Below are 12,458 nucleotides of genomic sequence, written 5' to 3'. Positions count from 1 at the left end.
TCTCTCTCTGGGCTTGCCTGCATAATGATGTGTATACTATCATGCACTTCATTTACACTGCTGTTTTCTCCACAGATACATGTACACTTGTATCTGAAAAAAAAAAAAAAAAATCATCATCCAATATCAGAGCATATTCTGCCTTGTCTAGAGTGCGCATAAGACGTGCAGAAGTAATCAACTTGTAATGACAACAAATTCTCAGCTGTTCCTGCAAAATGCCTGATTCCCCAGATTTCTGTGCGCAATGTGCAAATTCACATTACCATGCTTGTACCAGGGAGGTGGAAAGAGTCTCTTCTCACCCCCCCCCCCCCCTTGTACAATATTGTACAAAACATGTACATGTAGCAAGTACATATTGTACATGTAGCTTGATAGACTTGTAAACAGCTTGTGGGTAATGACTGACAAAATGGTTGAATTTCTTGGGAAGGAAGGTAGTTTACTTGAAATTCTGAACAATGATACACATTAGAAAAAAAATGAATTTCTCGGGAGGGGATGTATTTGATCTGTGCAAAATGATAATTACATTGGATGGCCTTACTTCATGGACTACGAGAAAATATTGAAAGAAGTTGGGTCTCACAAAGCATGAATTGAAGATTTGTGCAATATGTCACCTTTGAGACTGATTAACTATATACAGACTGTAACTTTGAAGTCATTTCACGCACAATCACCCTCCCCGATGAACATTCACTGCAGGTTTCACAGGCATTTAACAATCACGCCAAGAAATCTCCATACAAAAAAGCTGATTGCAGCATTAACCCGTTGAAGACGAGTCCCAAGAATACTCTGGCAGGTGTCTATGGGAAGTGTGTGTTATAGCAAAATCAGCCTGTCCTCAAAAGGTTAAATGATGATTAAGCAAGTAATCATGAGACAAAAAAACACACACCCATTAGGTCTACCGGTACTCATAATGATTCATTTCACGAAATTTTGATCTTTTTACATGACAGACTCAAAGAAAGCATTAATACAGGCATTAATACATGATAAAAAAGACTTGACATATTCAGGTTTCATTCTGCCTTTCATATTAGCCACCAGGAAAAGTGATAATCACAGCTTTATGACGGATGTAAAATACGGCACAGAAGCCAATTTATCTACTGTCCACATCACACACCTGAAAACTTACTTCCAATACTTCCTATGAGTTAAACATATCACGAATAAATGACAGAATACAATCAACAGAGATAGTGATGATCATATTCATATACATCTGTATCACAAGTAACTGGGTAACTTGCATGCTAGGCTATTTAAGGACAAACACATACCGGTACTACACACACATGCACTGATAAACAGATATTTTTGGTGTTCTGTCCAGTCCACTACTTCGCCAAGTAGCTCAAACTTGTGACTCATTGGATTAAATCCACCTTGACTACATTACACTGAGTCCCTTTGAGAAAAATGACAAGCAAAATTTTTACTGACTTTGCAAATTCAGGTGGCACTTTCAAGGACATCACTTTAACCTGGCTTGAGTGAACTCAAAAAGTGCAATCACAAAATGCTCACAACTTTCTTTTCTTTTATTTTTCTTTTTTTGCATGATTGGAGCACTCAGTTCTATTAAAATCTTAGGCATCAGAGTCAGGTACAGATCACATACACAATATATCAAACTGTGATTAAGAATTAGCATTATACTGAATGATCTTTATACATTCATTTGGAGTCATATTTGTATCCTGAGGCATGAATGCATATCTGCAATGGTGAAATACAAAGAGCAAAGCTGGATATATGACCCAAATACTAGACTATTCAACTCATCGGCAAAGAGTGAAGCTTATCATGATTATTTAACCAAGCACAATTTGACTCCTACAATAAGTGTGCAAATAAGTGGAAAATTTCCCCCGACAAATGTGAGCCATATTGATCTGCATGCATAAGAGAAGTAACAATCTACAGATTTTGTGAGAATAGTTTATAGATCGATAAATCCATGGCAATCTCAAAGTTTTGAATGGCCCAAGCTTACAATGTATTATGTACAAAGTCCCCACTCATGTAAAATGCATCAATATGGGTAAATTAACCCAGTGACTTCTACTTTTACAGCAGCAGCAGCAGCAAACTAAACAAAAAATGACAGAATCATAACTGCAAAATGTAAAATACAATAAAGAAACCTAGAGATTATACAGTAATGAGAAGAAATAAAGTATAAAAAAAGGGCATTTCATATGAATGAGAAAAATGTATAAATCGTTGCTCTCCTTCATTAACATAATATTGCATACAATGAAAGTCACATACATATGTACACAATGTACCAGTATTTGATGTATTTCAGGGAGTCAAATTTGCATTCAGCAATGCACAGCTGATAACTTACATGAAACAGTGACTATGATTGTACCTTTCATCGCTTCACTCCATTTCATCGCTTGAGTCAAAGTGACAGAGATTATACTGTATATTTCAAGCACTTGACTGAGCGCAACATGTGGGCATAGTGCATGTTATCCAGCCAGCTCACACCCACCTGACCATGAATCCTGTACCACCAGCTAAGGGTCACTTTCCACCCCTTCAGCTACTTAGTACATGTATGTCACTGAACAAAACACCCACACACGGCATTCTGCCACACAGCCACATGGCTGTTACTCGTGTTCATTGGTAAGGCGAGTCTTGGCTCCTTATCCAACAAATTGACCAATCACTGACTATTTCTTTTCCAATTCTACCCTTATGGGCTACCTGCAATGGTTTCTCACCAAAGTCTCCCACCTATAAGTCTCCCACCTGTACAATACCTCTCTATAATACCAAACATCACTTCACAGACCAAGTCCACTTCTCTAATTGTATCCCCATGCAGTCAGATCAGTATGATGATACTACAAATAGCTCTTAGAATCTTGGCATTACGGACATGTGAATGTAAATCAGTATCATCAGTATTATTTTGATGACCATCGTCACCATCATTATCATTGTTATCACCATCATCATTATTACTCTCATTATTACTATTACCATCAATATCATATCATTCCCCTCCTCCTACTACTGTAAAACGAGAAATGTTCGCGTGCATTTTTAATTTCGCGAGCGCCAAGATTCGCGAAATTAAAATGCACGCGAAATTTCTTATCTACACTATATGCATTGAACGCAAGAGGCAATTCGCGTAAATTTCTTGCCACGAAAAAGGCTGTCGGCTCCAATTCGCAAAAATTTCGTGCCGCGAATATATCATGTTTAACAGTACTTTTTCTTCTCCCTTTCTTTAAGAATTAAACACATCGGGGTTCATGGTATGATTGTTCACAAGTTTACAAAAATGTTACATAGTAGTACATCTTCCATGCTGGAGAAAGTTAATAATTTCAGGCATATCTTGCAGCCCTCTTTGTTAACAAACAAAGAAGAATTTCTGTGCAAATGATGTCATCTCATACTGACCACAATTGTAACTTTCCAGTCTCCCATGGGATATTACATCCATTTATTTGCTGAAATTCAAAATGCCATGACTTTCGAAGTATGGTACTTGTCCTAACGTGTTGCTTAAAACTTCATCAATCTGTTTATGTTGATTTCAACATCCTCCATGAGGCAAACACTAGCAAGCTTTAGATTTACGACACGAACACTAAGACGAATCTAATTAGGCCAAAAATGGTGTTCTGCACATGCATGAAACAGCTGTTTTCAATATCGAACTTGGGAGGCTGCATCATCTTAACGGTCATGTCGCAAATCAAAAGCCCGTAGCAACATGCAAAATAATGTGCAATGTGAGTAGACAACATGAAATGGCTCTAATCATGTGACAAACTTCTCAAAGTTTCAGCCATATAAGGTCACACAATGCAAAACTGCACGTAGTTTCGCAGAAGAAGTGAGAAACTTCCCAAGTGCATGCAGGAAGTTTTGCTGGTAACTTCTGGAGAAGTTTAAGGTCACACTACCCAAACTATGTAAAGAAAAACACTGGGTAGTGAAACTATACATAAGGTAGTTTTCCGTAGTGTGACAAAAGCTGAAGTTTCTAGTACATGGAGATCAATGGCACAACTATGCCCATTAGTACGAAACAGTATAACTGGTGCTCACCTCAACTGTACTTGTACTGCAAAGTTGCGTGTCCTTGGGTCCTGGGATTCAAGAATTTGTGTGATTTGTGATGGTGTGAGATGGAAGAGAATTGTTTGCTGTGGATCACGGTACTTCCCAGCAACCACTGCAAAGAGTAGGGAGAAAGACGAAAGAGTGCACACAAAATGACAACTCGTGCTAGGAAAAAAAAAAATGTGTACAGAGGAGTACATACATTGTATTTCGCAGCAGTCAAAATATCATCTCATAAAAATGTGTATTTCACAGACACATGCAGTCAGAAGTAAACTGCATTGACGAACTACAGTAAGTATAAACTGCCACAAACGTCCTCTAGTGTGAACTGTGCCTCATTAACTACATTAATTTGTAGAACGATAAATATGATATCGCACAGTTTTACATATTTGGATGGATGGTCTCTGTCATTATTAGGCATCTACATCAACAGGTATTCTCTCCGGTTGTGGGGAGGCTGAAATTATGGCAAGTATCATGTGCTGCATTAGGACACTTGCTTAAGATTTAATATTCGCCAAGAAATCTCCAAAGAAGCTCGTGGGAACACTTACTCAGGGCCGAGGGCTTGACCAGTTCCGCAAGGATATCAAAGAATGGCAAAACCTTGAGGTTCACATCCGGGTGATACGCCTGGGGTGGACACGAGGCTGACCCAAGGGGAGATAACGAACTATGCGAGTTATGCAGAGAATGCGCATTATGTGAACTATGGGAGGAGTGCGTATTGTGAGAACTGTGGGAGCTGTGTGAATGAGAAATGCTGTGTGAGGAGGTATTGTGGTGGTGCCCCGAGGTGGGCGGAGAGTGTTGTGAATGTCCATGCTGCTGCGTGTACAGAGAGTTCGAACTCAGCGAGTGGCTCGACAACTTGGTCTGCTGCTCCGGCACTATTGACGAGAGATACGCTGGCGGGGCAACCAGTCGCCTCGGGAACCTCCTCCTGTACAAGTCCTTGATTTTGATTTGCACCGGTGTGCTGCAATTGTTCTTAAGCAGAGACAGTGCTCTTGCTTGCAGTTCATGTTTGCGTCCACTCTTGTTGCGTCCCGCATATCCCAACAGCACTTGCAATTCCGTCACACGGAAGCTCATCACCATATGCTGTCAAAAACACAAGAGAAACAAATAAAGAGATCAGCCTTTCTCATCTTTGTTATCATTTAGTAGTATAACAATGTAAGACTAACACAATAACTGCTTCTTCCCTAACCACAACCTGGTGATTCACTCATCTGTCATTAAAGAAAGAAAATCTCAGAAAAATGCACATGAGGGAAGACAAGGGTCTTGTATCATCATCCTGGCAACTGTGACAGACAAAAAGTTAATAGTAAAATTTAAAAAATGAACACACACACAAAGAAAGACAACAACTGTGAGGTCTTATCAGTTTCTAGCAATTAACGAATACACTAGTCACTACCCTACATGTACCTTACAATCTTGAAATATTGTAGCATGCCACATGCCTGCTAACATGAATATATTATTCAGAAACATGCCACAAATGCATTGCATGATAGGTCTAGACATACAGGCTTGTGTGATTGATCAAGAGGTGATATTGCTTAGTCAGCATGCCACAATGACACGGAACTTGACTGGTAAGGGAGGGAATATCAATAAAAGTCGAAATGCCATGGAGGGGAGTGTCTGAGGGAGGTATTACATGTACCTCACTGACATGGCATCTTTTGCCATAAGGTTGAAACATTCTCTGATGGTTTCAACATCACCATATGTATTTCATTCATACATAGAGTAATCAAATGTTAAGACTGAATACTGTATAAGCTGTTATTTTCGCGAGGGTTTAATTTTCGTGAATTTAGCGAATCACAGTCGGATAGCGAATTTAACAACACGCGAAAATGTATCCATGCGCTAGGGTAATAATGCATTTATGTTTGCATTGGCGTCTATTCTCGAAAACAACATCTCGCAAAAATGTCTATGACATCCTCATTTGCAAAATTATCTGTATGCAAAAATAACAGCGTATACAGTACATGGTGACTGATATGCCAATATTCTTCCACAGGTATGCAGTACATCTTGACAGTGTGAGACGACAGTTCTTCACGAATGGTGAAAAATTGAAATGACATCTCTCAGGTTTCATGGCACAACCCCACATATGTGTTTTGTGTTTATACATTACATTTGGACAGATGAACTGTTTCAGATAGGAAATATTCGAGAATTTGAACATCTTTCTTCAAATAATTACTATGATCTAGTAATGTTCAATTTTTAGTCCTTTGAGCTATTTTCAAAATATGGGGAAAATAGTGGCATTTTAACATTATAATCATTACATCCTTCACCCCATGGAACAAAATTTTCCTCACAGATTCATTGTGCAGTAATACCTAATTACGTGTATGCACAGAATATGGAGACAACTTTATACTTTCAGCAGTAGAGAGATTTTTGGATTTTCACCTGACTTGTGACCCTTGACCTTCAACCCCATGACCCAAAAATTCTCAAGAGAATCATTATCAGGTAGTACATGATAGTAAGTTTCATGAAGATAACTTATAGAAAAAAATAAGAATTTTAGTATTTTCACTTGACCTTTGAACTTTGACCCCTTGGCCCAAAACTTTCCCTGGAGTAATTCTATTTTAAGAGTGAAATTCACCTGTGCGCCATGCACACACAGATCACAGCAAGACATTATCAAAAACATTGTACATCATACAGTATAACCTAAAATATCAGGCTTATCAAAATTGACTGAAAGCTGTTTATTCAACATTATTCAACAACTTCAAGTAAGCTGAACATTCAAACTAATACTAGTACCTCCTTGCTAATACCCCATTCACAGTCTCCCTGACCTAGGAGATCCTCCGGAAGACATGCCACACAAGTATGAGTGTTTGTTTTTTTTGTCATAACTCAGTGGGGGTCGGACAGAGACCCCCTGTTTAGAGTTTCCTGGTCATCCAGTATGAGATCTGCATTATGCTTCAATGGAACCAGTGGATGTGCGTTCCTCCTCGAGAGGGGCGGGCAGTTTCTTATGTGCACACATGCACAGACCATTTTAGAGTCTGTGGTAAACATGGAACAACCTCTAGAGATTGTGCTAGACTCGTGCTAGGCTGTCTAGCACGACATTCACACCAGACTCACGCCAGACTCAAGCCAGACTCGTGCTTTGTGCTTTCTGCTGTGACTGTTTCAGAGTACCCATTGTCTCAGGTAAACAAGGCACAACCCCTAGAGTTAGTGCCATGATCTGGGGACCGTTTCATGAAACTTTTTGTCAGTGATTTACACTGACAACTGTTAAAAGCTACTGAAATCCTTGCGTCTGATTGGCTGATAGCAAATTTGTCGGTGAAAACCTCCGACGAACTCATTGATGAAACGCCCCCCAGGAGGACTCTAAATGGCTCCAACTGGTTCTAAAATCATCCAATTTCGGTCAATGTTTAAGAAAAAAAAATTAAAGAATTTTCCCAGATCACCTCTGTTGATTCAATTTTGTTTAAATACACTGTAGTGAAAATTTTAATTGTTTTGAAATAAATCTTGGCATCTTTAAAACACAAGACATTGTGTATCACATGATATACAGTTGGCCTAAGAAAAAAAGCTGTTACATTGTATACATTATGTTTGTACGATTCAGAAATATTGGCAGAGAGAAATATAATTCTGTTTGCTGCGATATGCATGGCTCTAGCAGGAGTGTGTGTGTATGAGGACTGTTGCATTATACATAATACAGGGTATGTAAATTCTCATCTTTGCTTTATACAACAAAATAATAATAACAATATTAATAATAATAATGATAATAATAATAACAATAATAATAATAATAATAATAATGATAACAAGGAAAAGTAGAAATTACGCGGTGCGTAACATATGTCCCCGCCGGAAGTAGCATTTTGTAACAAAATGTGCAATATAGGTAAAAAATCAAGGTCAAAGGTCAAAGAAGTCAAAGGTCAAAATTCTGTGTAGAAGTTTTGAAGCCCTCACCTAGTGCCATCACATAAAGCAAATGGAATCGAAATTGGGTTAGAAATGGCAAAGGAGTAGCATTTTGTAGCCAATGTACAATATAGGTCAAAAATCAAGGTCAAAGGTCAAAGAAGACAAAGGTCAAAATTCTGTGTAGAAGTTTTGAAGCCCTCACCTAGTGCTATCACATAAAGCAAACGGAATCGAAATCGGGTTAGAAATGGCGAAGGAGTAGCATTCTGTAGCAAAATGCACAATATAGGTCAAAAATCAAGGTCAAAGGTCAAAGAAGTCAAAGGTCAAAATTCTGTGTAGAAGTTTTGAAGCCCTCAACTAGTGCCATCATATAAAGCAAACGGAATCGAAATCGGGTTAAAAATGGCGAAGGAGTAGCATTTCGTAGCAAAATGTACAATATAGGTCAAAAATCAAGGTCAAAGGTCAAAGAAGTCAAAGGTCAAAATTCTGTGTAGAAGTTTTGAAGCCCTCACCTAGTGCCATCACATAAAGCAAACGGAATCGAAATCGGGTTAGAAATGGCGAAGGAGTAGCATTTTGTAGCAAAATGTACAATATAGGTCAAAAAATCAAGGTCAAAGGTCAAAGAAGTCAAAGGTCAAAATTCTGTGTAGAAGTTTTGAAGCCCTCACCTAGTGCCATCACATAAAGCAAACGGAATCGAAATCGGGTTAGAAATGGCGAAGGAGTAGCATTTTGTAGCAAAATGTACAATATAGGTCAAAGGTCAAGGTCAAAGGTCACGACTGAAATTCTGTGTAGAAGTTTCAAAGCTCCCATGTAGTGCTATCATATAAAGCAAACAGAATCAAAATTGGCTCATAAATGACAGAGAAGTAGCAAATTGAAGATTTTGATCACACACGGACGCACACACGGACACACGGACGGACGGACGGACAGACGGACGGACGGACACACGGACACACACACGTACGGAGCCCGTTTCATAGTCCCCTGCTCGAACTCGTTCGGCGGGGACAATAACAATAACAATAATAATCTATTTGGAATGGCTACATACAGCAGGTAGCTGTTAATACAGATATCCTTGTGAGCTCTGAAACTGATAATCTAACACTTCAAACAATATGGAATATGTTCCCACATAAACTTTATACACTGTCAATTTCATTGAGGGATTATTTTCACCATGGGTCGCTACTGTTGTACCACAAAACATCCTATCATATATACAATTTTTGAGATGAAGCCTAAAATAAATGCAAGAAGATATCTTATTTTTCTCAATAAACCGTAACTGAAGGCGGTTTAGTCTGGAAACATTTTTACTATGACTAGTGTTCACATTTTGTATATTTAACAATATTTAACATCAATTTTACCGATTCAGATTTTTACAGGTTGTTTCTATCCCTACAAAATGTAACTCACATTTTAGAAATATTTCAGAGCACCAATGCTAGGTTTTTGTTTCATCTGCAAATGGTAAATTATGCCTTTAACATATGAAAATAATGCCACCTGCTTGCATTCCACATGACATAAAAAAGTGTCTTGATGCACACTAGGATACTTGCTATCATTCCTGCATTGTGAACTATGTTTTGACTGGAATCACTGTGCTTTGAGGCAACAAATACACTGACAATGCACAATAATATCAGGCTATAGCAAAAAGGATATCTATATAGGACAGCCTCTGCTTTTTGTAATCTCTGCATCTGCAATCATAGACATTTGTGGCAACACATACAATATCAAGATATGGCTACTACAAAATTCACTTTGCTGGTCTGATAGACATGGGTAATTCCATGAAGTTTCCATAAAGGCAGTGTCCATGTAGCATCGTGATATCTAAAAAATACATTTCAGCATAACTCAATATTAATTATGCTATACATTTATTGTTTGTAGGCTTTACATTTGCATTGAGGCCACACATTTTCCTGGAAATTTTGTGCCATTCAGACTCAATTTTGATGAAGTTATTAAACAATATGTAACAGTGTCCTGTAGCATCGTGACGTGTCCATGTAGCATCGTGATATGTTAAATTTTGGTCCTGTAAGAGACAAATTATGGCAATTAGCTTGACCAAAATTTGATGCAATATGCATTTACAAGATATGAATGAGATAGCTAAATATCTCAAATTTCCTGTACACAGTTTTAATCTTAAAAGAAAATTACAAAATGTATCACGATGCTATGCGGTGTCCTTTTTTGTTACATTTGGTGGACACCGCGTAGCATAGTGACACATTGTGTAATTTTCTTGTAAAAGTTAAACTGTGGAAAGGAGAATTAAGATATTTAGCTATCTGACTAATCTAGTAATTATGCATATCATATCGAATTTTGGTCAAGCTAATTGCATTAATTTGTCTTTTACGACCAGTTTTAACTATCACGATGCTACATGGACACGTCACGATGCTACAGGACACCGTTACATATTGTTTTAATAACTTCATCAAAATTGAGTCTGAATGGCACAAAATTTCCAGGAAAATGTATGGTCTCCACACAAATGTAAAGCCTATAAACAATATATGTAGCATAATTAGTATTGAGTTATGCTAAAATGTAACACTTTGTGCCCCAACTTCACGGAATTACCCACATATACAGCACAGTTTAGGGCTACTGTATATTGTAGGCTCATAAGAAAACATAATATTAGTGGCTAAAAAAATGAGACACACAATATTTTGCATAGGTTTGGAAATCTTCTGCAACATTGCATGGCAATTGTGAAAAGTGATCAGTGTGAATGTGTCATTTAAATGCTCTCATGAAAATACCTTCAGTGTGCAAATATATCGGCCTAATGGCAAAACTCTTCATTTGCTCATAAAATGCATAAGGTCATTTACATTGCATTTTCTTAACGGGAGAATCTTCAAAACCCTATTCAATGGATGTATAAAGAAAATTACATCTCATCCATGTTGAATACATCTCTCAAGTCGGTACAAAAATACAAGATGATACCTTTATCTTTGTGTAAATGGAAAAAACGCATTAATACATTTGTTGCTTTTGTGTGCAAACAAATAATTAAAGTAATGCTGTAAGTCTACGCAAGCTGTACTACCTAACTCCCAAGTTCATTGACCCTACACTGTACCTACTAAAATATCGATTCTTCTTCATAAAATCCATAAAAATTTCCCAATCACTACCAAAATTTAATCATCTGTTCTTTGTGTCATTCTCAACCTCTCCTGCAAGTTTCATCCAAATCTGTGAACAACTTTTTGAGTTATTTTGCACACAGACAAACAAACAAACCAACAGTACTGAAAACATAACCTCCTCCATTGGCGGAGGTAATTACTGTCACCAAATTATTGGTAATGCAGCGTACAGCGCTAAAAAAAACCAAAAAACATTGTGGGTTACAGAATTATTTTCTCACATGTTTCAGCTTCTCTATAATGTCATTACGATGCAACTGCAGCCATGAATAATGAAATTAATTGCAATAGACATTGGTGAGTGCATGCAGAATCCAAAATTCATGCGTATGCATGTACAATATGCCTGATGGAGACACATGTTCTGTCATACTCGCGTTCATGCTGTGTTTCGCAGTTAACTCGTGACAGTACACTGACTGTACGTAGTGTGGTCACTTCCTTTCCTGCACCCAGGCCAGGGCCCAGGGAGCTTCAAACTTGTGTTTAGAACCGTACAGTATGTCGTTAGTCCTGCCTGGACCGCTGCATCCATAAATCTACTACAATGTACAATATCCCAGACAGGATGCGGGGTAAGAAGTAAGAATTTTCTACACAACTAAGCTGCCTGGCTGGGCGGATGCTGGGCCAGGGGCTTTGACTGGATCTTTAGGTTTGTTATCCTGCACTACAACCCCTACCGGTACTTACTACGTAAACTTACTATGTACCACCACTCTCCTCTCTAATCGTTACTCCAGCATACCATGTCCAGTGCAGAGCAGAGAGGGCCTACCACCACTTCACTCTGCAGTCCAGTGAGTTATTTTTTCACCCAGGATGCCTCCTTTCTCACACAAAATTACTGTTGAAGTACGATATAGATCCTCTACCTTAACTTAATTCGACAAAATTAATCGCTTGAATGGTTACCCTATTATTGAATTTGGGTGTAAATACGAATACATACCTTTAAATCATCGTAGTCCGCCATTCTCTCTACTTCACTCGCCATACTACAAGACAGAGAATGATAACACATTACCCCTATACAGAATATACGGATCACTGCCTGTATGTGGGTATGTACGTACGTACGTAGCTGTGTAGTGTGTATAAAAGAGAGTGTGTACAAAGTAAGGCCCTGTGTCCGTGTTGTGCGACGCAGATGCCGTTGTT

General features: G+C 38.2%; 1 protein-coding gene across 1 annotated transcript in view; it reads right to left on the bottom strand.

Annotated features, from left to right (window-relative positions):
- Nucleotides 1-12,321, bottom strand: part of LOC139710195 (E3 SUMO-protein ligase PIAS2-like) — a 48,401-nt gene extending 36,080 nt beyond the window's left edge. Inside the window, exons 1-3 of the mRNA XM_071622127.1 lie at nt 12,250-12,321; nt 4,677-5,226; nt 4,102-4,228 (exon numbers count right to left, since the gene is read on the bottom strand). Coding sequence (XP_071478228.1) covers nt 4,102-4,228; nt 4,677-5,226; nt 12,250-12,321 — 749 coding nt within the window. The remainder of the gene's footprint in view (nt 1-4,101; nt 4,229-4,676; nt 5,227-12,249) is intronic.
- Between the last annotated feature and the right edge of the window lie 137 nt (nt 12,322-12,458).

Source organism: Diadema antillarum, unplaced genomic scaffold, assembly GCF_040938485.1.
Source record: "Diadema antillarum isolate AM-2024a unplaced genomic scaffold, OU_Dant_1.0 seq00001508_RagTag, whole genome shotgun sequence".
NCBI lineage: Eukaryota > Metazoa > Echinodermata > Echinoidea > Diadematoida > Diadematidae > Diadema > Diadema antillarum.
Note: the sequence above shows the minus strand (reverse complement) of the source record. Positions and strands in the feature narration are given on the sequence as shown.